This window comes from Trichoderma breve, chromosome 3 (genome assembly GCF_028502605.1).
Source record: "Trichoderma breve strain T069 chromosome 3, whole genome shotgun sequence".
NCBI classification, from domain to species: domain Eukaryota; kingdom Fungi; phylum Ascomycota; class Sordariomycetes; order Hypocreales; family Hypocreaceae; genus Trichoderma; species Trichoderma breve.
In genome coordinates, this window is record NC_079234.1 from 2376221 (window position 1) to 2397574 (window position 21354).

Consider the following 21354-nt stretch of genomic DNA (forward strand, 5'->3'; position numbering starts at 1 on the left):
TTTCGACGTACAGGATGTTTAAACAGTCCTGGGGGTTTTCGCTGTGCGGTTACCAACTTGCGAGCATGCTATGGTCTTTGAGCATCTAAAGTTCCTCAATATTTCGGTCAAATGGTCAGCAGATTTTCTCTTACGGGTCAGCCAAACAATAGTCCGAGTTATACCTACCAGGGCGCCGTGAATGATAGACTCTTCAACCCGATATACCCTCATGAGTCGGGCAACAACGACTGCCTGGACTATGATCCAAAATATATGGATCGAGCTCTAGTGTGGCAAGAAGAAAGTGGCAAGTAATGGCATCATTCTTGTGACAGAAGATGTATGAGAATGAAGCTGAATGTAATCATGTTCAAGAAGAGAGGCTGACTGGGTGTGGACGAGCAGAGGCATGGCTAGGTGGGAGGGCCACCTGATGACATGCGATGCGCAACAGCCTGAAACCGGTTCACATCATGCCGCATAGAACTGCTATGGCAATTACATATTGCATGTATAGCTACTTATAGTTCATAATCTTAGAACTTTGCATTACCTACTTTAAATCATATAGATACTTTGGTACTCATGTCTACCCAAGGGCAACGAGGCTTAGAGTTCCCAACTTTGGAAAATGGAGGCGCCTTGATCTGCCTTGAAGGAATTTTATACATTGTAACTGCCCAGGTGTGTATCCTCGTGTGTCCCGCCGTAGCTTAGTATATGTACTATATAGCTACCTGTTTATGAATGTTTATAGATGCCCTAGGTAGATATATACCTAGGCAGGTATTCTATTCCTCTAATTCTGTGAGTATATATATCTACCTAAGAAGCCACCCCATTTATGTACTACCTACCGACATGAAGGTACCTAAAACTCTATAACCCCATCTCATTTTGCCTTTAATCCTATGAGTCCGACCCTAAAGAAGGTTTAGAATATCGAGTTCTAGGTTGCCTCGGGGCAAATCGGCCCACGCCCGATATTATAAATGCATACCATATCAGCCCCAATCGAATCCTCCACCTCCTCTTCCCAAATATTCACTCTTAAGAGACAGAAAAGAAAAAGAAAAAGAAAAGAAAAGGTTCTGCCATGAACATCGTCAAATACCTTACCGGCCTCGTATGGCGCGCGCCTGAGTGCCAATCTCAGAACAGCCCTATACTTCAGCTGCCAGTCGAACTGCTTCTTATAATACTTCATTTACTTCCTCCTTACAGTCGACTACTCGTCTACCAAACCTGTCGGGCCCTACGAGCCATCGTTCATCGAAACTTCGTTGCCGGGAGGGGAGTGATCCTGGTCACAATGGAGCACAGACTGATCTATCTCACTCATCTCGCTAGGTCTCTGCCTGATCGATGGGTTTGTGCCAAATGTTGCAAACTTCATCCAACTAACAGGTGGGATACGCCATCATCTTGGTTATATAGACCAAGATGTGGAGATGGCTACGATTGGAGTTTCGATGAACACAGCGAATCCCGCATATTTTTTAATTATCAACATTCTGCATCGCATAGACACATTGAACTCACGCTCAAGTACGCTCGATTGAATAGCTCAAAGAGAGCACATCAAGAACATCTCAAAAGACTTCTTACAGCACATCACGCCATCATTATTCGCGTAGTTGAAGGCATTCAACTCAAACGCTCTTTTTACCCTAAGGTTGTAGACGGAAGATATTTACTTCTTACCGTCCAGACTTATCTTGGGGTTGGAAGTAATCTTATATCACAACAGACTATTAGATTGGATTCAAATTTGTCCTCATCTGACTGCCCTGGGTACATTTTCCTTGTCGAGAGATCATAGGATGCATCTAGGGAAGATTATATACTTGGCTTTCGCAGCGCCAGCGAATACTCCAATTTTTGAATCCTGCTCTTCTTGTGGAACAGATTTCTCTGTACAGGCATCACCAAAGCGAGCTACTGTATGCATATGGCAAGATTTGGGTCCGGAAGGATCGGTATATGATCCAGAGTGGGCGGCGATGGTGCGCGAGACGACAAAAATCTATCACCGGCCTGGAAGCATTCGGGAGCTATATGGCCAGCATGAGCACAATGGTGAACTCTTACAGATTGTCCCCAAGCCAGTTGTCTTCTAGTGCTTTTTTTCGGGAGTAGTTATTCAGCCGCCCGAGTTTGTTATCCAGTATCCCATGTCTTACATGAAAGCTATACGGACTAAAGAATAATCTTAGATACTAGAGAAAAACTGCAATAATGGTAGACACTAGAAGAAAATAGCGATAGTAGCAGAAAGTAATGACAGTAGCAGAAAGTAGTAATAGTAGTAGAAAGTAGTGATAGTAGTATAAAGGTGGCTTCTATTTATATTCTTTTTACATCCCATTCTAATACTTGAATTCTACGCAGTCGCTAGGGTGTTGGATAACGAATTTGGGATGCTGGATAACATTTCCCTTTTTTTCTGAAGTAGCGTCATTACGCAAGTTCATGGGTCTTGGAAAACGGAAACCAGAGACTTGCTTTTTAGAGCCCTGGGGGGCAATAAACAGAAGACATTAAACTGCAGTAAAGAACTTGACGGGACCCCGAATTTTCCACTACCTATGGTCGTATGTGCCTGTTAATGTAATGGATTAGTTCATAAGGGGCATGTTGTTGAAGCTACAAGACCAAGAATGCACAAAACATATAAAAAGCTATTGTTCAGAGGTGGTCATCTATCTAACTAGATGTACTAATATGTTAGTAATGGCTTATTTATCTCGTTAAAGGTGTTTTCAATTTGAGTATTTTTTCCTATTAAACAAGTAAAGCAGGAATCTATACTTTACTCAGGCCATCTATCGGCTTCTTAAAGACGCTCCGTAGCGTTGACTGACCAGTCCCCGTCCCATGAGAGGCTCCCTCTAACCATAACTCCCGGATACTACCATGAGGATAATCCAGATAAGGGCCTAGGTCAAGCCAATATGCACTTTGATCTCTCACATGTGCCTTCCAACTAATATCCATAGGTGACCCTTCTATCCCAAAATCTTGCCAAGCCCGGATTGTTCCCTCTCGCTCATCTGTAGAAATCATAACTGCGAAATCTGTAGCACAGTGCAGACAAGAATTGAATATCTACTGGCCTGGGGATTCGCAAGCTGATGCGATACCTTGCTCAAGCAAAGTAACTTCTTTAAGCAGGACGTGCTCCTCGAGCTGCCGCATACCCATCTGATGGATAGACGATTCCTTCCGAAGGCGAGACCTCGCAGGCCCGCCATACATCATGTCCATGTGCGGGCAGACTGAGGGAAATAAGTCGTGTTCGTCCGGGAAAATTGGTATAGCACTCCTGGTATTATTGCTAAACTTCCACTCTTCACGTAGGATAAAGCGTTTATTAATAATCCTGGGCTCTGCTGTATAAGACTCTGCAAGTGGCGGTATAGGTGATTTCCTCGTACACGTATAAGGTTTCATCAGTGCCTTGAGGTATCTCCGGTGTATATTGCCCAGGCGAGAGAGCTTGAGGGCAAACTGTACATGGTAATGCTGGACAGAATACGCTTCGATTTCAACTCCTCGAGACATGTCAACGGTGCAAGGGACATCCCTGGCACTAATAGCCCAGTAGGCCCGTGGCACATCTGAGGTATCAATAGGATGCAGCTTACAGCATTTCAGACAGGCCCAGCGATTTGGTAAAGTGTAGGCCAGCCCTGCCCAAAACCCAATCTGATCTTCAAAGGAGAGCCGCGAGACCTCGATAGCCCAGTTTTGACATGTAACCTGCCGAAGTGTTTTACAGGTGTGTGAAAGGAGGAATTTATCATGTAAAGCTAGTTGATCAGTAATAAGAAAGACAAGATCTAGCGGAAGCTGGAGAATAACTGCGCTGGAGGTATTTTGGTCGTGGTCTCTGTGATGGTGGCGGCCTTTGCCTAGCAGTCGACGTAGAAACCGTAAACAACGCATTTTGAAATACCTGAAACTTGTCTGAGAAGTGGTAATATGAGATGCGAAGGGATCGGTCCTTTTTATACTTGGATATGCTCTATGGAAGCTACGTAATTGTTCGTTAATGGCGTTTTCTACTGATGTAGTGAGTGGTTTTTCTTTCTTTCTCTTTCTTATCCTCATCCAAAAAAATCACCAGATGACTAGAAAACGCCATGGCGCGCTTATAATAAACTTTCAAACCTTGATTGTAAAGGCCAATTACCATCAATTCCCCTTTTACTGAACCCCTGAGAGGCTCTCCGGTAGCTGCGTCGGCTTCTTAATCATAATAAGTATAAATATAAAAACAAAGACTGGGTTGGTCACCCTTTTTATCTACGACTCAATTTGACCAAAGTTTGCAACATATAAAGTGCCAGCGTCTTTTCGAATATATGCCGGGGCACGCTTGAAGATGCATCGACTCCGCACTTATTACAACCCCGCTTTCTTCACCAAAAGCTACGCTCAGGCAGCCAGACAGATGATGAGACGTTCAAAGCCATACTTTATACATTTGTTTGCAGCCCGCTCTCGCCATAGCTATGACTCCTCCAACTTCTGGCCACATCGAGAGTGGGAATGACTTCCAACGAGCTCAAGACGCATATCACGCCGCATTTGGGGCTTTCCCACAAAGCAAGGATGAAATAGCAAGAGCGAAGCTTTTGTCGTTTATTATAGGGGCAAGCGAACAGGATTTGAGCACAATACAGAAACTTCTTGAGACCTGTAAGTCATCTCAGTCGCTGGACTAGAAAGCAGCCGTCAACTAAATTTCGTTCTAAGCATTTAATGCCGAGGACAGGACAGGTGGATTGGCAAGCCAGAGCAAGATCGTATCAGCGTCTAACGATCACACCTTACGGGTGTGGGACGCTACCACTGGCAAAGAAGAATATACACTCATCGGTCATTCAGAAGCCGTTACCAGCGTCGCGGTCTCACCTGATTGTAAGACGATTGCTTCCGGTTCAGCTGATCAGATCGTGAGGCTATGGGACACGACAACGGGCCGGCAAACGCGCTTGCTCACCGGCCATTCCAGTGCAATCAAAAGCGTTGCTTTCTCTTTCGACGGGACTAAGCTTGCTTCTGGGTCCGATGACGGTACGGCCTTGGTGTGGGATCTGGCAACAGGCCAGCAGGAGTGTACACTCTCGCACTCTACCGCCAGTGCTTCCTATGGCTACTACGGCTCCAAGGCTCACACCATTAAACACGCTGTCACTAGTATTGCCTTCTCTCTCGATGGCAAGAGAATCATTGCTGGGACTAGGGATAATGGGATATGGATGTCAGATATAGCGACCGGCACACAAGAACCCCTTTCCGGCCACTCCAATGCCATCACCAGCCTCGTCTTCTCCTTGGACGGCCGCCAGATAGCATCGGGAAGTACTGACGGTACTGTAAAAGTCTGGGATGCTACAACTAGTCAGGCCAAGTCTATTATTTCGGGCCATTCTGGCGCCATCACCAGTATTGCCTTTTCGCCAGACGGAAGCAAGATTGCGACGGGGTCCGCTGATTGTACTGTGCGTGTGTGGGATGCGGAAAGCGCCAAGGAAGAGCGTGTGCCCATATGCCAACCCAGCAATGTCAAGAGCGTAGCCTTCTCATCCGACGGTAGGAAGATTGTGGCCGGTTTGGCTGATCACACATTGAGGCTGTACGATGTGACAACCGGCCTCGAGGAGTGTGCGTTGACAGGCCATTCTGGCGATGTTACCGGTAGTGCCTTTTTCTAACTTCAGATGTTCATACTGCCGACGGATTGGGTTGCATAGCACCACTTATACCAAGTACAAATATATCTGTTCGCTTTAACAGGCTAATCAAAAGATATGGATAGAGTTGAATGGCCACATGATTGAGAAATATTTTCACGAGAGGCTGAGAGGATCGAGGAACTCCATGTCAAACTGTCATCAACCTCGCCATATAAATCTGACAGCACATCAGCCGATAAACGGATGAAAATAACCCGTCCTGATGCAGTTCTAATAGCAACGGTAGACCCTGATATAGCAAAGCCAGAATCATGAAATTCGGCTGGTAACCTGAGGATATCATAATTATTCCACATAATCCAGCCGCGATCGTTATCAATGCCGAGGCCGACCAAACGAGGCGGAAGTGGATTCCATTCAATAGAGCCTCCAGTGCCGTCGATAGCCACGACACCAATACTAGTAAGGATTTCCAACTTGTCCTTTGCGAATGACAGATTCCTGGAATACCAATGGAGGGCGTAATCGAGGTCGACGCATTGGACGAGGTCGCCCGTGTCGATGCGCCAGACTGCGATGGTGTTACTACTAGTATCGGTCAATGCAGCCACCAACGTTGAGTCATGCGAGATGGTGACCGACACCAGCATATCAGTCGGGTTTCGAAGCGTTTGTATGCATTCGCCCGAAGCAACGCTCCAGAGTTTAAGCTCCTCCCCTGCAATTGCCGCTAGGAGCGCTGAGTCACGGGAGAAAACAATTGACTGGATTGCAACGTCAATGTTGCTTTGTAGCTCTTGCACAAGGTCGCCTGTAGTAGTGCACCACAGTCGAACATTCTCAGTCTCCAAGTGTAGTGACGCGATAAGGGAGGAGTCATGCGAGAAGACAAAAGGATCCTCGCCGGGTATCTCAAATAAGAATTTGCCGTCGACAACACTCCAGAGTTGGATACTGCCGTTATCTAGAGGGCCTGCTGCTATAATAGCAGAATCATGTGAGAACGCAACTGAGCCAGATGTCCCCTTTCTGGATCTGTTAAGGCGTGGTAGCTTCAGCATGCAGTTGCCTGTATCAGTGCACCACAGCCTGGCACTGCCATCTCTTGAAAATGATGCTATAAGTGCTGTGTCATGCGAGAATGCAATTGACACAACCTCCTCGCTATGGCCCTTGAGCTCCTGCGTACATCTGCCTGTATGAGGGCACCAGAGCGAGATGATCTTTCCCGAGACAGATGCCACGAGTGTCGAGTCGTTTGAGAAGACAAATAATGTACCTTCAGATATAATGACGGCTGGGTCTTCCTGTTGAAAGCCATTTGTGTCAACGCGCCAAAGTCGGGTTGTTTTATCGAGCGAAGCCGACGCTATAAGCTTCGAGTCGTGCGAGAAGGCAACTGATAAGATGTCATTACCATGGCCTTTAAGCCTTTGCACACAATTGCCTGTATCAACAGACCAGATGCAAATTGTATTATCCTCCGACGCAGATACTATAAGTTTGGAGTCATGTGAAAAGGCAACCGCCGTGTCCTTATTGTTAGGTCCCTGTAGTTCATGTACACACTTGCCTGTAGCAGTGTGCCAGATTTGCGGTGTTTCGTAATATATTGAAACTGCTATAAGGTTTGCGTCTTGAGAGAAGGCAGCGCTCCTGAGAGAATTCGCCGTCCCTATACGTAAATGATTGGCCGTATCAACGTCCCAAAGACGGGTATCAGCATCAGATAAAGCTATAGGTGCCGATTCATGCGAGAAAGAAACCGATGGGACTCCATGATCATCGCCTGTGGTAGTGCGCCATAGCTGAATGATTCCACGGCCTGAGCATGATGCCACCAACGCCGAATCAGGTGAAAAGGCGAGTGCGATTGTGAGTTCGCCTTTAGCCATAAAATCCCGTATGCAATCGCCTGTAGAAGTACTCCAGAGCCGAATTGTTTTATCAATTGAGCCCGATGCTATGAGCGCTGAGTCATGGGAGAAGGCAACTGATGTGATTGGTTTTTCATGGCCCATGAGCACTCGCAAACAGTTGCCTGTACTAGTGCACCAAAGTCGGATTGTTCTATCCCACGAGCCTGATACTATGAGTTTCGACTCATGAGAGAAGGCAATTGATGTGATTCTGTCTTTATGGCCCTCAAGCTCTCGCACACAGTCGCCTGCACTAGTACGCCAGATTCGAATTGAGCCGTTCCACGAGCCCGATACTATGAGTGCCGAGTCATGGGAGAAGGCGACCAAATGATTTTCACTTTCAAGCGTGTGATGCAAATAGGCGTGCCAGTGCTTCTCCATAATTGGTTTCGTAAGGATCCATTCGGGTTCTTCAGCCACAAAGAGCCGTCTCACTCTACTATGAGAGGGACTAAAGATAAGTGCTGATGTATAAACTTGCAATGGAGCAGACTCTATTGCTTGTCTATGCGAACGGATGAAATGATTCGCATCTTCAAGCAGCTCTGTAAGCTGTGGCATCTGTAATCTTTCCTTGGAGATATTAGAGCTTTATACGGAATATTTGGTTAAGGCCCAAACTTACCAGCTTCTGCATTGCTAATACGCCTTCTGACATACTTCGCAGCAGACTGAGAGCTTCCAACCAGTGTAGGTATCTTCTCTCAAAGAATGTGTTGATCGTGTCTTCACTTCTAGGCATCTTTCCGCGACTTAGTTCCCGCGTATGTTCCGAGGCAATGAGGTGGTCGACCCAGTACATGCAAGAATAGCGGATTGGAGCCAAGGGATCAGGGTCAGGTGAAGAAACATGTTCGATGGGGAAGCCTGGGAACATCAGCCTGTAGATATTACGATGCAGTATCTTACTTAGCTGATTCAACGATCTGGAGAAGATAGTATGGTGCTGGTGTTCAATGCCTAAGGCTAGGATTTGATCGGGCACCTTCTCAAGCAAAAAGTCTTTAGCCGACTGATGTATTAAGTAAATGCTTTCTTCTCGAATAGTCAAGAATGAGCCACAAAACCCAATGATCTCTTTCAGTTCGTCGTCGTCGTCGTCATTATCAATATATGACTCCATGAGACAGCTCAGCTCTGGTAAGGTAATTGGGCGGTATACGACTGAAGTGATAGCCAAGATCTGCTGGCAAACTTCCGCGTCAAGTGAATCGTGAATATTCTCCATCATACGCTTATATAAAGCATCAAGTCCTGAGGGGTATGACTTCAGCTTCTGGAGCGTATGCCGTTTCCGGACTCTAGGATCTGCTAGCTCTTGGCAGACAAGAGCTACCCACAGAAACGTGCCATGAGCGTTGGACATTAGATACTGTTCGATTTCATCTTGTGTATTCTTATCGTAGCTCTTCTTCGTAGCTAGATGCTGCACCTTGTATCGGATAAAGGATTGGACAGCAGCAGAAACTAAACTCTCGTTCAACTCAAGGCATATCTTTACTCCATGCATGACATCCTCAAGACTCTCCTCAATGATCGGCCAGTTACGGCTTGAAACAATCCATTTGGCGCGACTTGAACAAGAAGCTTGGTTGATGAAGTCGAGAAGATGTGACAATCCTTTAACACACTCGTCGAGTGCATCAATAATTAGAATTACATCAGTCAAGCTTGGGTCGTTTAGTATTGCTAACAGAGTCTTTGACAATGCTTCCCAGCCATTGCCGTCTTCAAAAAGCTTCTTTCCTGAATGGTCATACTTCTTTCGTACATGTGAGATAAGCACTGGGCGTTGCATAATGATCATGTATATGAGACCCCGCAATACCGCCGTTGCGTTATTAAGTTGTAGTTCGGTAGCCTGGCAAAAGAAGTAGGATAGGCATTGTGTAGTGGTAGATTCCTCTATCTCATCGATAATGCCGCACAGAAGCATAGTCTTTCCCTTCCCAGGGTCTCCTTTGATCCAAAGCAGACTGTGTTGGGAGTCATATCGCCATTTCTTAAAGTCGACGTGGTCGAGTATCCAACGATATGAGTCTTTAAGCAAGTGACCTTTGGTACGCTGAATGCGCGTCTTGTCATCGCGGGGGTCTGTTTGGCGTAGATCCTGAAGGCATTTATTACTTTCTGTATTTTCCATCAATTCCTTCATCTGCTGTTCAATCTGGGCCCTGAATGTCTTGTCTGTTTTTGGATATTGTTCCACCAGAGCTTTAGCGACACATGCGGCCGTTGCAGCTGCGAAATCCTGCCAATGCTTGCTCCCGTGGCCGTCCGCGTAGTTACTGACGCCCTTGACAATGATGCATGGAAGCTCATCCCAGACTCCAGCAGCCTCCGTTTCAAACGCCAGAACACCGTAATGCTTGGCGATCTCATCACGGTGCTTGCCCGATTTGACTACTGTACCACTTGAACCGAATCGTCCAATGAAGATGGACGGTGTCTGAGATTCTTCACCAAAGTCTTGCTGTTCGGATGCTCGATTCGTATCAAGACGCCTTCGCTTGATAATATGTTGATCATCGCACCCCACTCTATCGCACATCGAGTCTCGAGATTCCTCGCATACAGCATCTTCGCAGTCGTAGCACTTTGCGCAAGAACATTGTGGCGAAAGATAATGCTTATGGCGGTAGTTCGCCTCGAACAACCTATCGCTGCTCGCTCCGGGATATTTGTAGATATCTGCTCGCCGCCGGTTCCCTTTGGGAGGAAGATCCTGAATCTGTTTGAGGAAGACGGCAGCTCGTTTCTCAAGTCGCTCTCGTGCAAGCTCCGTCTCCAGGAAGGTGACTAGACCACGGATGTCTTTATTTGGCCGACCCAAGATATCCTCTGTGGTGTCTCTTGCCTTGAAGTCATCGTGATACTGTCTACCGTAGTCATATTGGATCACAGTTCTGCTGATGATCACATCACCAAGTAGAATTTCATCTCCCGTGCCTGAAAAAGGCACGCCCCCACAGATTCCAGTTAAGATGACGAGCCTTAACCCCGAATAGCTTGACCGGAGGCTTGCCGTCGCACTAGCCGCACTGACGTTCCCCGTATTTGGTAAAAGAACAAGAACGACGTCGAAGTTGCCGAAGCGTCCAGTGGTGTAAGTGTTTAGGTCTCCAATAGCCCCTCCATACCGATCACCGTCTTCATCCCAGAACTCGTCGAAGAGTAACGAGATGGCATTGTATTCAAGCGGCAATGCACAAACTAAGGCAACCTCGAATTCGTCGCGGCTAGAGGGCCGAGTAGCCATCATGAGAGCGTATGGCTGGAAAGCCAGTGTGGTCAGAAAGTAATTGTATAACTCCCCTTTTATGCTGTGTTGTCGGCAGGAAGAGTTTGATCCTGTTATTGAGAATGATATAAATTATTAGGTTGAATGAGGGGTTATCAATTTCCCGGATCTTACTAAAGCTGCCTACCTAGGTAGGTAGGGATATATTTAAGGCACCTGGGCAGGGAAAGTACAAGGCAGAATGCGGAATATTCCGCGAATATCTCATCACATTATCCCATAGGTAGGTACGTATCCGAAATGTTGGTTCAGCTGCTTCCGAAACGGGAATCATCCAACTCCAAATTTGGACTCTTGGGATACATAAACAGGAAGATATTCAAGGAGAGTGCTTGACGGGGCCCTAAATCTTCCACTACCTATGGCATTATGTGCTTGAAGTTATAATAATATCACTTATATAATTTTGTCTCGTATATCTACAAATATACAAAACACATTACCTTGTCCTTTCCTCTCTTTTCTTTTTACAACTAAAAGCTGTTTTGTCACGGTAATCTCATGTTACCAATGCATCAATAGTAGCCACATCGCTTCCTGGCTTAATATAGGGCAGGATATCAACCGTGATGATATGTATATCCTCTTCATCAGGAGATATACTATTCACTCTCTACATGGCCAGCATACTACACAATGTCGAGATACCGTGGCTCGCCTCCAAGTTCTCTCCACGTTCTGCTCTCTGAATAACACTCCCCAACAAGTCGAAACCGACTCGTCTCTTGCAGCTTAGAACCGCTGTCAACCTCTCGGAGTATGAACGGTATCTTGGCTCCCGCACTTGCATAGACGTCGTCTCCAACACGAGTCTCCTCCGGACCCAGTCCCATAAACCCAGTGTCGGTAACGAAAAAGCGGCGCGAGTGACAATGTTGCAAGACTCTCTGGACATAGATCCGATAGCTCGGCGGCAGATGAACCCCCGCTCGACGGAATGGGATATCTCGCAAAGGCAAAGCGCCGTTGTTGCCCGATGGGCTCCCATCCGCTCTTTTACGCAATGCGCGGCGAACGAGAGCTTCCCAGCTTGATCCCTGCTTGCCTTTTGCAGACTCTTTTTCCCCTTCCACAAATTGATGAATGGCCAAAGGGTAAGCAAAATCGGCAGCACATATGACGGCGTAGAAACCCTTAACGGTGTAAGAAGCCTCATCCGGGTCAGCATCTAATGATTGTGTAGGTCCCTTATCTAACAAGGCCTTCCATTCATCCAAGGGAATTGTGCCTTGACCGGCAAGGTATGTAGATCCCACTTTCATTACCTTGCCGCATGAATAGCCTGCCATGTGTAGCACTGGCTCTGGTGGTGATAAAGTTAACCGCATGGAGTATCCCGAGACATCGTTAGAAGCCCAAGCGCTGTCCGATGGAATATCGTAATTCTTTCCAAGAATCGTTCGTTTGGGCTCGTTTCTCCAATCTGGCACCCAAGACGGCAGATCGTTGCAATCCGATCCGCCTTGTACGGCACACAACACCAACTCAAACCGCTCCTGCGTCATCAGAGCTGCTGCACAATCGGTGTAGACTTTAGCTACCGAGTCTTCATATTGCGGCGTGAGATTGAGCTCTTGGTCAAAAGCGTGCAGAAGCGGCAGCAAACCGTACACCTTATCGCGCGGATCCGTTGCCGCGCAGTATCTTGTTTCAATGAGAGCCTTTAGCATCGTCTTTCCAGGCCTCGATTTGGTCAGAGATGCTCTTGAAGAGGTTACGACGAATGGGAGCCTCCCCAACCATTTCTGGCTCGCGTTCCATTGATGGAAGCTTTTTACTGCAGACCAAGGAAACACCTTGTCGCCGCAGTAGACTGTAGCTCTATGTGAGAGTGTGGCTTCTTGAATCACCCACACTCTGCTGAACCACGGCCGGTTGAAGAAACTTCGCAGGGCCAAAAGTAATGGTTCGGACTTGGGATAACTGAGCGATGTCGTTGTCTCTAGATTCGGATTATACACTTCAATGATGAATTCGATTGCCAAATTACAATTGTCCTCAGATTCGCCGAGGTAGATGATGACTTCCGCTGCTCCAGAGTAAATCTGGGACATGAGAGTAACCTGATGGTTTCTTTCGGGGAAATTATGCTGGTCAATGCTCACTGCATCGATCCAAAGAATGCGTGGTCGATCAGCCAGTCGCAGGCGTCGTAGAGCGGAGAAACAGTTTGATGTGACCTGGAATTCCGTTGCGTCTCCAAATTCTGCCGTCTTGATATATATAGTTCGGCAGTCCAGAGGGTTACCCCAGGTATACGATAGAGCTTCATAGTGGGGAGCTGAATCCAGGTCCGCCGTGATGAGCTCACAAATAATCGTGTCATTGCTACCAGGAAGCAACGACACTAGGCGAATGTGCCTTGAAGTTGGTAGCGAAGGCGCTGGATATTCCTGGCTAAGAGAGGCTCCATGGTGAGACAGGCCCATGGTTGAGCAATATATTAGTTGGTAGCAGAGAGCAGGCTGATCCTAATACAGACTCTTCAAAGTGAAGCAGTCTTCAAGGTACAAGAGCTTATCGTAAGTTAGATATATAGGTAGTTGTAATTTACGGTGTAGGATACAAATTCGAATAGCATCATAAGACCTATTAGAGCCTGCAGGATCACAACTCGTTTAAATCCAAGGCTACGATTGAGCCTACATTAGGCTCCAAGGTTGCATTAGCTGCCTACATGTACCTATATATAGGTGCCTTGGCGGGAATTCATAGTGCTCTACAACCCTAGTAGAATAGCTAGGTTTGCAAATAATTAAGTCGGCTACATCGTCGAGGTTTTCAAATTGACTCCCCACCGGCATTTGTCAAAGTGTAAGCAAAGCACGGCTCTCGCACAAGACAAATTATTGAGTGAGGCAATATTCCACTCTATGTAACAAACTGAGACGGCATACCATTGTATAATTGAACATTCAGTTCATGCTCTTTAGGTACATATTCTTCACTCGAAACAGTTGGTAGACTCGACACAGCTAGTTGAAACAAGGTGGACATAACCAAACCGTTGATTGACCAAACAGGCTCTTATGTCATATGCTCTTCTATTGGAGAAGATATTTCCTCGGGGCCATATATACTAAAAAAGACCATGAGAAAAGCCAGCACTAAACTATATACCCAACATTACGGGAATAAAATAACCATACTTCGTGAATAGGGGCTAATAAAACCACAAAAGACATGCTAAACAAAGAGAGAGAGAAAAAGGAAATCTATAGACCGATTCAACCAAATTTACTTGCGATTCCTCACCAACGCCTCCACTCTGCCCATCGTAGCTTTAAGCCCTGCTCCCCTTTCGCAGTTGGCCATCAGCCACGCCTCCATGCGCTCACGGATGCTCCTCATCGACTTGAGCACAGGCATCCTGCCGCCATCCTCATAGGCGAGGAACGAAGCCGGATTTAGCAGCACCTCGAAGCAATCCGACCAAATGTCCGTCTGCCAGTACCGCTTAAAGTTCTCACGAATCTTGTACTTTCGACCGCCTCGGCCGAAACCCCCTTGATCAGCGCGCACTGTCTCAATGTACTTTCCGAAAAGCAGACAGTGAATGACGCCCGCGAGCCCGTAATAGTCAATCTGCCACGTCCAAGGCCGTCCCTCTCGCATTTCGGGGCAATCCTGCGCTGTCGTCTTCCAATCGGCAATGAATTCCACGTCAGGGGTAAACGCCTTCATGTCGATGCCGCGCCCAAAGTCGATAAGAACGATGCCCCGTGAATCCCATCCGCCGCGTCCGTCGGCGTACCATTGACTGGAAAGAGCCTGGTCGGAGAAAACAGGTGATGACTTGGAATCGAGGCGGAGGAGGCAGTTGTCTGGCTTCAAGTCGCCATGAAGGACATTTTTTGAGTGAAGAGCTTCGACAGTGCGGAATAGTTCGATGGAAAAGAACATGGCAAGCTGCTCATCCATGGCGCCTGAAGGCTCTGCTCGAAAGAGGTTGATTACGTCTAGCAACGTGCCATGAGGATGGAATGGCAGGAAGAGGAAGGCTTCGTCTTGGTAGAGGTGCATTTCGTGAGCAAACGATAATGAAGCCGTGGCTCGATGCTGAGGGCCCAAACGAGAATGAGCAGTACGCATGATGTAAAACTCCCACGGCGTCGGAGGCGATTCCATTTTCAGGGCTTCTATTGCCGCTCGTCGGTTTACGGCGAATGTCCCTTTGCCCATCCTGGCTCCAACCTCGTGGCCGTCTTCCTCTCGATCCGGGTTCGAGTTTTCCACCAAGTACACCGGTGCAAAAGCGCCAGCGCCAAGTTCCCTCCTCACAGCATATCTAGTCTCACAGTCAATGAATTGGATGATCGCCGGCAGGTTTCCTGGTCCGGGTTTGTCTGGATTCGCTCTGCCTAACCTGACAGCCTTGGCGTATCTTCGAATCTCTGCGCCACGCTCGTATTTCTGGTTGTGGTGATCGTAGAAGCCGGGATACATGGCCAGCGGAGGCTGTATGCTTGTCAAGATACTTCGTCGAACGTTGTCATCGATGGGGCTGCATTGGGCTTCTTTAACGATAGGGCCCTTGACAGGTACACCTCTATTGGGGCCACTCTTACTTGGTGCTCTAGCAGCCTTGGACCCTAGAGGTGTTCGACCATTGATGGACAGTCTCCCTTCTGGGAAATATTCTTTCAGAGAGCTGCTCTCGGATTCCGAGTCTGATGCCTCCTCGACTAGTGCCGCTCTACCGTCATGCTTACTAGGCGTCTTGAACTGGTATGCCCGGTCTATGGTGACATCCAACGATGGCTCGGTTCTCTCGGTGATGGGCGTCATGAAAGGTAGTCGATTGTTGGCCATCTCCGCCGGATCCCTATACGGGCGTGTTGGTGGCTCATAGTCTTCTGGTGGGACGGGAATGAAGATGGTGCGCGTTCTAGGCTGCTCTGGCTCTTCATCCTCAAACTCGTCCTCCAGGCGTTGTGATATCTCATCTATATTGAAGAGAAGTTAGATTCTGGAACTCTCTTCGCAATCGCAATCCACCCTTTATTTATCGAAGCTCCTGATTTCTGATGTTTCATCGCCTTCTTGCTTACCTTCGTGTAGCTGCCTCGTAGCGCCAGTGCTCTCAGCATCACTTGCATAATCGGCATCAGTCATTTCATCATCATCATTGTCATCGTCATCGGAGGAGTCAGAGTCGGAGTCTTCATCGTCATCATCGTTTTCTTCCACAGGTGCGGATTTGAGCGGTGCGTTGAAAATGTCGTATATATCATCCGTGGCTGCTCTTGTGTGAAGAGTCATAGTGGGCTCCGCTACTTTCTTCTTCTTGAGCTTTGGTCCTGAAGGGGAGTCGAGTTTCGTTTTGACTAGTCACGCGTTAGGGGCTTATGAAAGGAATGACTGAGGGTTTGGAGACCTCATCACTTACTGATCTGCGTCTCATTGACCTCCATTGTCTTCTTTTTCCTGCCTGAACGAGATTCTCGGGGCTTCTCGTTTACTACGCCATTCTCGTCCAAGTCCATTGGGTCTCCGTCAATAATCAGCTTGTCGGTTGTGTTTTGTGTCAAATTGTCCACCTCGCGCAGAGGCACCATGTGGCCTTGGCGGCTATAGTCAGTATCCCACAGGCGGTCGAGCCATCCTCGATGCGCAGCAATGACTTCCTCGAAGCTTAGTTCTGTACCGGGTTCCTCGGGGGTTGGGTAAACGGCCGCGAGGTCAACAAAGATGCGCTCTCTCTTCCCTGTTTGCGGATGAGTCGTTACTTGATGCTTGGACGGGACAACAATGATATTTTGTATTTGAGCAAGGGACTGAATTACATAACACCACAAACAGAAATACATTAGTCCTATTCTCATCAACAGCTGAATACATCACGATCAAGGGGGGTTACATACCGGATCCCTGAATACCGCCAGCTTAGTCCCACCAGATCCAGGCTTCTTGCCACCTGCCCTGAGCGTCTCTCCAGACCATGGCTTTGGTTCCATCGCATTTTCCTTTTTTCGATCTGCCAGAGATCCAATGCTATCCCAGCCCTTGGATCCAGCATCTCTTGACGACATGGCAGGCTGTTGGGCATCCGCATCGGAGAAGATGGATATTTTGGACTTTCCAGATCGGGATGAGCTGCCCCCAACACCGCTTGTTTGCCTTTGGGCCTGAGGGTCCACTGGCTGTGATGAAACGCCAAAGGGGTCTGTCTTACTGGCCAGAGCGGGACGGACGGTGGGCAAAGCTGGTGAAGATGGTCCCTCCAATGCGTCTGGCTGTCGAGCGAGCCTTGCCTCAAACTCCTTGAACTTGCGCAACAGCCTCTGAGCTGGCCGGGCGTCTCGCTCAATCCCAAGCTTGTATACCTCCTCTGCTTGTGCCCACCGGCCTGCTCCTTCTAACCATGCGGCATACTCCTCGTAAAACAATGCGAGGCTCTCGCCAATTCCCTGTCGTGAGAGGAAAAGGAATGTCTCGCGCGGTGAGTCGGAAAACAGCTGTATGTAGTACATCCATAGCTTGAGGTATCTGGGATCGTTCTTGTATTGAGATGAGGTGACAAACGTCTTCGTCGCGCGTTCGAGGATCGTGTGGAGTTGTGATTCGGCCGTCGCTTGTGCTGACGGATACGCGTCTATTACCCAGCGCACATATCTGTCAAACACATCTAAAGGATCGTCGGATTCGGAGATGTTTGCGATTTCCGCCTCATATTCTGCGCGGATGCAATCGTTGACATTTTTTGTGTCGGTCGGTGTCGGGGTGGAATATTTGTGTAGAGGAGATGGAGAGAAAAGACTGGCTAGCTTCTTCGCTGAGCGGCCTCCGGGCAGGGACTGAATGTTCTCCTTCTGATCTTCAATCATATCGAAGTCGGTGATATCCTCTGAGCCCGCCATGTTGCCAGACCGTGAATGACGGTTCTGTGGCTTTCGAGGCGATATAAACTATTACAGCCTCTGGTATTCGTTAGAACGAGGCACTCGATATGGAGCCGGATACGAAATGTAATACCAGATGCCAGCTGAGAGATGGTTTCGCCAATTGCAATATTTGATATTTTTTCTCCCAATGTTGATAAACTGACTACGTGATCTAGTTTAGTGTGTAGTGGCATGTGTTTTCGACCCCGCGTTGCTCTGGTGATTGTTTTTAGCACACTCATATGTACTTGGTACCCTGTACTAGACACCTTAGTACCTGCTTCTATGTGGTCTACTAATAGTAAATGCGTGTTTTGAAATGCCCTTTTCGTCGCGATTTTAGTATCAGATACTTTGGCACTAACTGCTCCATTCAAACTCGCTGTAGAAAGTCATAATCGGAGCCTGCCGCCTTTTTGCAGGGAATTCGGAACATTAATAAGCTGTTCCATCGACTCTGAAATGGACCCTGGCAGACGAAACGGCGCGGGCCATCAAGGTATGTGCACTGAGAAGCTGGAGGAACATCTTTCACGAGCCTTCACAAACATGCCATGTTGGATTATTCATCATTCAATTCATTTTCTTCCGCCATATGGGCGTTTCTTTATAGTCATTATTTTATTTTATCCACCCATGGCAATCCATTCTTCGGGCAGTCTGTCTTTTTATATCATGTCCGTGGCCACCTTGTTGTCATTTACAGGTTAACAGCGTTGCGGAACTTGGCACCGGCGTAGACGGCAAGGTCACCGAGCTCCTCCTCAATGCGGAGGATCTGGTTAAGCTTGGCCAGACGCTCAGATCGGGCGGGAGCACCAGTCTTGATCTCACCGGCACGGATACCGACGGAGATGTCAGCAATGGTAACATCCTCAGTCTCACCAGATCGGTGAGAGACCATGACACCCCAGCCATCGGCATAGGAGTCCTTGGCAGCCTGGATAGACTCGGTCAAAGTACCGATCTGGTTGACCTTGAGGAGAAGGGCATTGCAGGCCTTGAGCTCGATAGCCTTCTTGATGCGGACGGGGTTGGTGACGGTCAAGTCATCACCGACAATCTGGATGTCCTGGGTCTTGTAGAAGTAGCTCCAGGCCTCCCAGTCATCCTCAGCAAAGGGATCCTCAATGCTGACGATGGGGTACTTCTTGCAGAGGTCAGAGTACAGGGCGGCGAGCTCCTCGTAGGTGATCCACTTCTCGGGGTCGCTGTCGGGGTTCTTGAAGTCGAGGTCGTACTTCTTGGCGTCCTCCTTGTAGAACTCGCTGGAGGCGACGTCCATGGCAATGTTCATCTTGCCAGTGTAGCCGGCCTGCTCAATGGCATCGGTGATGAGCTCAAGAGCCTCATCGGCGGTCTGGATATCGGGGGCAACACCACCCTCGTCACCGACGTTGCCAGCAGACTGGCCGTACTTCTTCTTGGCCAAGGTCTTCAGCTTCTGGTAGACCTCAGAACCCTGGCGAAGGGCCTCAGAAAAGCTGGGAGCATCTCTGTTCTTGGTTAGAAGAAGCTACCACTGCGGAAGTAGATCATGTTTGGCGACTTACGAGGGGACAATCATGAACTCCTGGAAAGCCAGACGGCCACCGGCGTGGGAACTGATCAAAAGTTAGAGACTGAAATTGGCTGAGAGTTTTCAGCATGGAGAATGGACTTACCCGCCGTTGAGGACGTTCATGAAGGGAACGGGGAGAACGTAGGGCTTCTTGGTTCCGGCGAGGTCGGAAATGTGGGCGTACAGGGGGACGTTCTGGTGGTGGTAAGCCTCTGCTCATTAATCGTCACCTCTGGTAGTGGGATTTACCTTCTCAGCGGCACCGGCCTTGGCAACAGCCAAGCTGACACCGAGGATGGCGTTGGCACCGAGCTTGCCCTTGTTGGGGGTGCCGTCAAGGCTGTTCAGGAACTCGTCGACCTTGGACTGGTCCTTGACATCAAGGTTCTCCTTGAGCAGGGCGGGGCCAATGATGGTGTTGACGTTCTCAACGGCCTTGGTGACACCCTTGCCACCCCACTTGGCCTTGTCGCCATCTCGAAGCTCAACAGCCTCGTGCTGGCCTATGATTCCAGTTATTTTCTGTAGCTGTATGACACGTGGTGAGATCGGGGAGACGAACCGGTGGAGGCACCGGAGGGGACGATGGCGCGGTGCAGACCAGTCTCAGTGACGAGATCGACCTCCACGGTGGGGTTACCACGGGAGTCGTAGACGGAGCGAGCGTGGATCTTGGTAATGGCCATTTTCAAAGCTGCTGGGTGAAGCAATGCCTGTTAGCAAGTATTTTTTGGAAGCTTGGAACCTAAGGCGGTCGTGACGTCGACAATGGAACCCAGAAGAGGAGAGAGCTAGGCCACTTCATCACATGTTGCTTCTGGCGAAAACGATTTCTTATGGTTGGAATCATCCGGCCAAGAGAATGAGAAAAATAGTGAAATATGCCTCACAACGGCCGCTTGACGTCGTTGCTTCAGCTCCTTTGCACCTAATGGAGGGGTAGCTGGCAGGGCTGAAATGGGAAAGAGGGGCAAAGCTTGAACGACAGACTCGAAACTCTGTTGTTGATGGAAAAAAAGAAAGATAAAATACCGTACCTGTACTTCGAAGGTCGATTGGGTTTCTCAAGTGTTTCTTGGGAGACTGGAAGAGTCAAGATTCGTTGGGAAAGAAAAGGAAGATGCTGGTGTTTTGTTGTAGAAGATAGAAGAAAATGGAGGGGTGGCAGGTGGGGCGTCTCCTGCTGCTAAGATAAGTTACCTAAGGTAAGGAGCTCCTGCTGCGCAAGCTGGTGTGCTTGTGAGGTAATAATTGGGCCACTACTTACGTTAATCAGTAGACAGCAAGAAACCCGAAGTACAGGCGCTAGTATTTCTCCGACCTCTCAGAGCGAAAAAGTTTCCGTCTCACGCCTCCCGCTTGGCCCTTTCCGGGCACCATGTAGCCAGTCATTCCTCTCGTCTAATCTAATTTCTTTTACCATTTCTATTTCCATTGCCCAGCTAGCTATCAGCCTCAGACATGGATGTGTCACATCATTATGATGCCGATGTCGCCTCTGCGGTATTTCGCAACCTGCAAGACCAGCACCAATGGGCCTCGTTGGAAATCCAGGGTCTCCCAGGGCTGCCACGACCAATGATCAAAGGCCTTCCACCACGCCTGCTATATCTCCACCCAGACGACCAGATAGCAGCCCTTGCATATGAAAAGTCAACAGGCACAAGGGCGCAACACGACGCTGAGATTGAATGGGTGTTGCCCGTCCATCTCGCCGAGAAATGGACGCTCTCCAACTTTGCCGCCGTCATGGACGCTCTTCCAGATGCTCGCAAGGGGGCCAAGCGGATTGTGCTGGCTGCCTTGCATAATGACTCTACTGTGGTCTATTACATTGTACAAGAGGGAATGATCAAGCCTCGTCAAAACTAGAAACCTCCGAAGCAGAGTTGGTGGTCACTTTTTTGTGCTTGTGACAGCAGCTTCCGAAGCAGGAGTATTTCTATCGGGCCGTTTGGCGTCACGGAGTTGGCCGTCTAGCACGGAGTACGATACTACA

At 48.4% G+C, this 21354-nt stretch overlaps 6 protein-coding genes across 6 annotated transcripts; 2 read left to right on the plus strand and 4 right to left on the minus strand.

The window, feature by feature from the left end:
• Positions 1 to 4499: 4499 nt before the first annotated feature.
• On the plus strand, positions 4500 to 5705 carry T069G_05146 (WD domain, g-beta repeat domain-containing protein; the record flags this gene model as incomplete). The annotated part of the gene is made up of 2 exons (XM_056172356.1): positions 4500 to 4686; positions 4744 to 5705. 2 exons carry the CDS (start codon positions 4500 to 4502, stop codon positions 5703 to 5705), a joined length of 1149 nt encoding a protein of 382 aa, XP_056029214.1.
• Positions 5706 to 5788: 83 nt separating this feature from the next.
• On the minus strand, positions 5789 to 10868 carry T069G_05147 (WD domain, g-beta repeat domain-containing protein; the record flags this gene model as incomplete). Its single annotated transcript, XM_056172357.1, has 6 exons — positions 5789 to 7260; positions 7477 to 7733; positions 7977 to 8182; positions 8235 to 10149; positions 10207 to 10558; positions 10652 to 10868. 6 exons carry the CDS (start codon positions 10866 to 10868, stop codon positions 5789 to 5791), a joined length of 4419 nt encoding a protein of 1472 aa, XP_056029215.1.
• A 671-nt stretch (positions 10869 to 11539) lies between these two features.
• T069G_05148 (heterokaryon incompatibility protein (HET) domain-containing protein) lies at positions 11540 to 13339 on the minus strand (the record flags this gene model as incomplete). The annotated part of the gene is made up of 1 exon (XM_056172358.1): positions 11540 to 13339. One exon carries the CDS (start codon positions 13337 to 13339, stop codon positions 11540 to 11542), a length of 1800 nt encoding a protein of 599 aa, XP_056029216.1.
• Positions 13340 to 14147: 808 nt separating this feature from the next.
• T069G_05149 (mad3/BUB1 homology region 1 domain-containing protein) lies at positions 14148 to 17770 on the minus strand (the record flags this gene model as incomplete). The annotated part of the gene is made up of 5 exons (XM_056172359.1): positions 14148 to 14917; positions 14984 to 15856; positions 15962 to 16237; positions 16300 to 16687; positions 16775 to 17770. The coding sequence occupies 5 exons, from the start codon at positions 17768 to 17770 to the stop codon at positions 14148 to 14150; spliced, it is 3303 nt and encodes a 1100-aa protein (XP_056029217.1).
• Positions 17771 to 18494: 724 nt separating this feature from the next.
• T069G_05150 (uncharacterized protein) lies at positions 18495 to 20041 on the minus strand (the record flags this gene model as incomplete). The annotated part of the gene is made up of 5 exons (XM_056172360.1): positions 18495 to 19290; positions 19348 to 19398; positions 19459 to 19550; positions 19605 to 19858; positions 19918 to 20041. The coding sequence occupies 5 exons, from the start codon at positions 20039 to 20041 to the stop codon at positions 18495 to 18497; spliced, it is 1317 nt and encodes a 438-aa protein (XP_056029218.1).
• A 775-nt stretch (positions 20042 to 20816) lies between these two features.
• Positions 20817 to 21227, plus strand: T069G_05151 (sen15 protein domain-containing protein; the record flags this gene model as incomplete). Its single annotated transcript, XM_056172361.1, has 1 exon — positions 20817 to 21227. The coding sequence occupies one exon, from the start codon at positions 20817 to 20819 to the stop codon at positions 21225 to 21227; it is 411 nt and encodes a 136-aa protein (XP_056029219.1).
• Between the last annotated feature and the right edge of the window lie 127 nt (positions 21228 to 21354).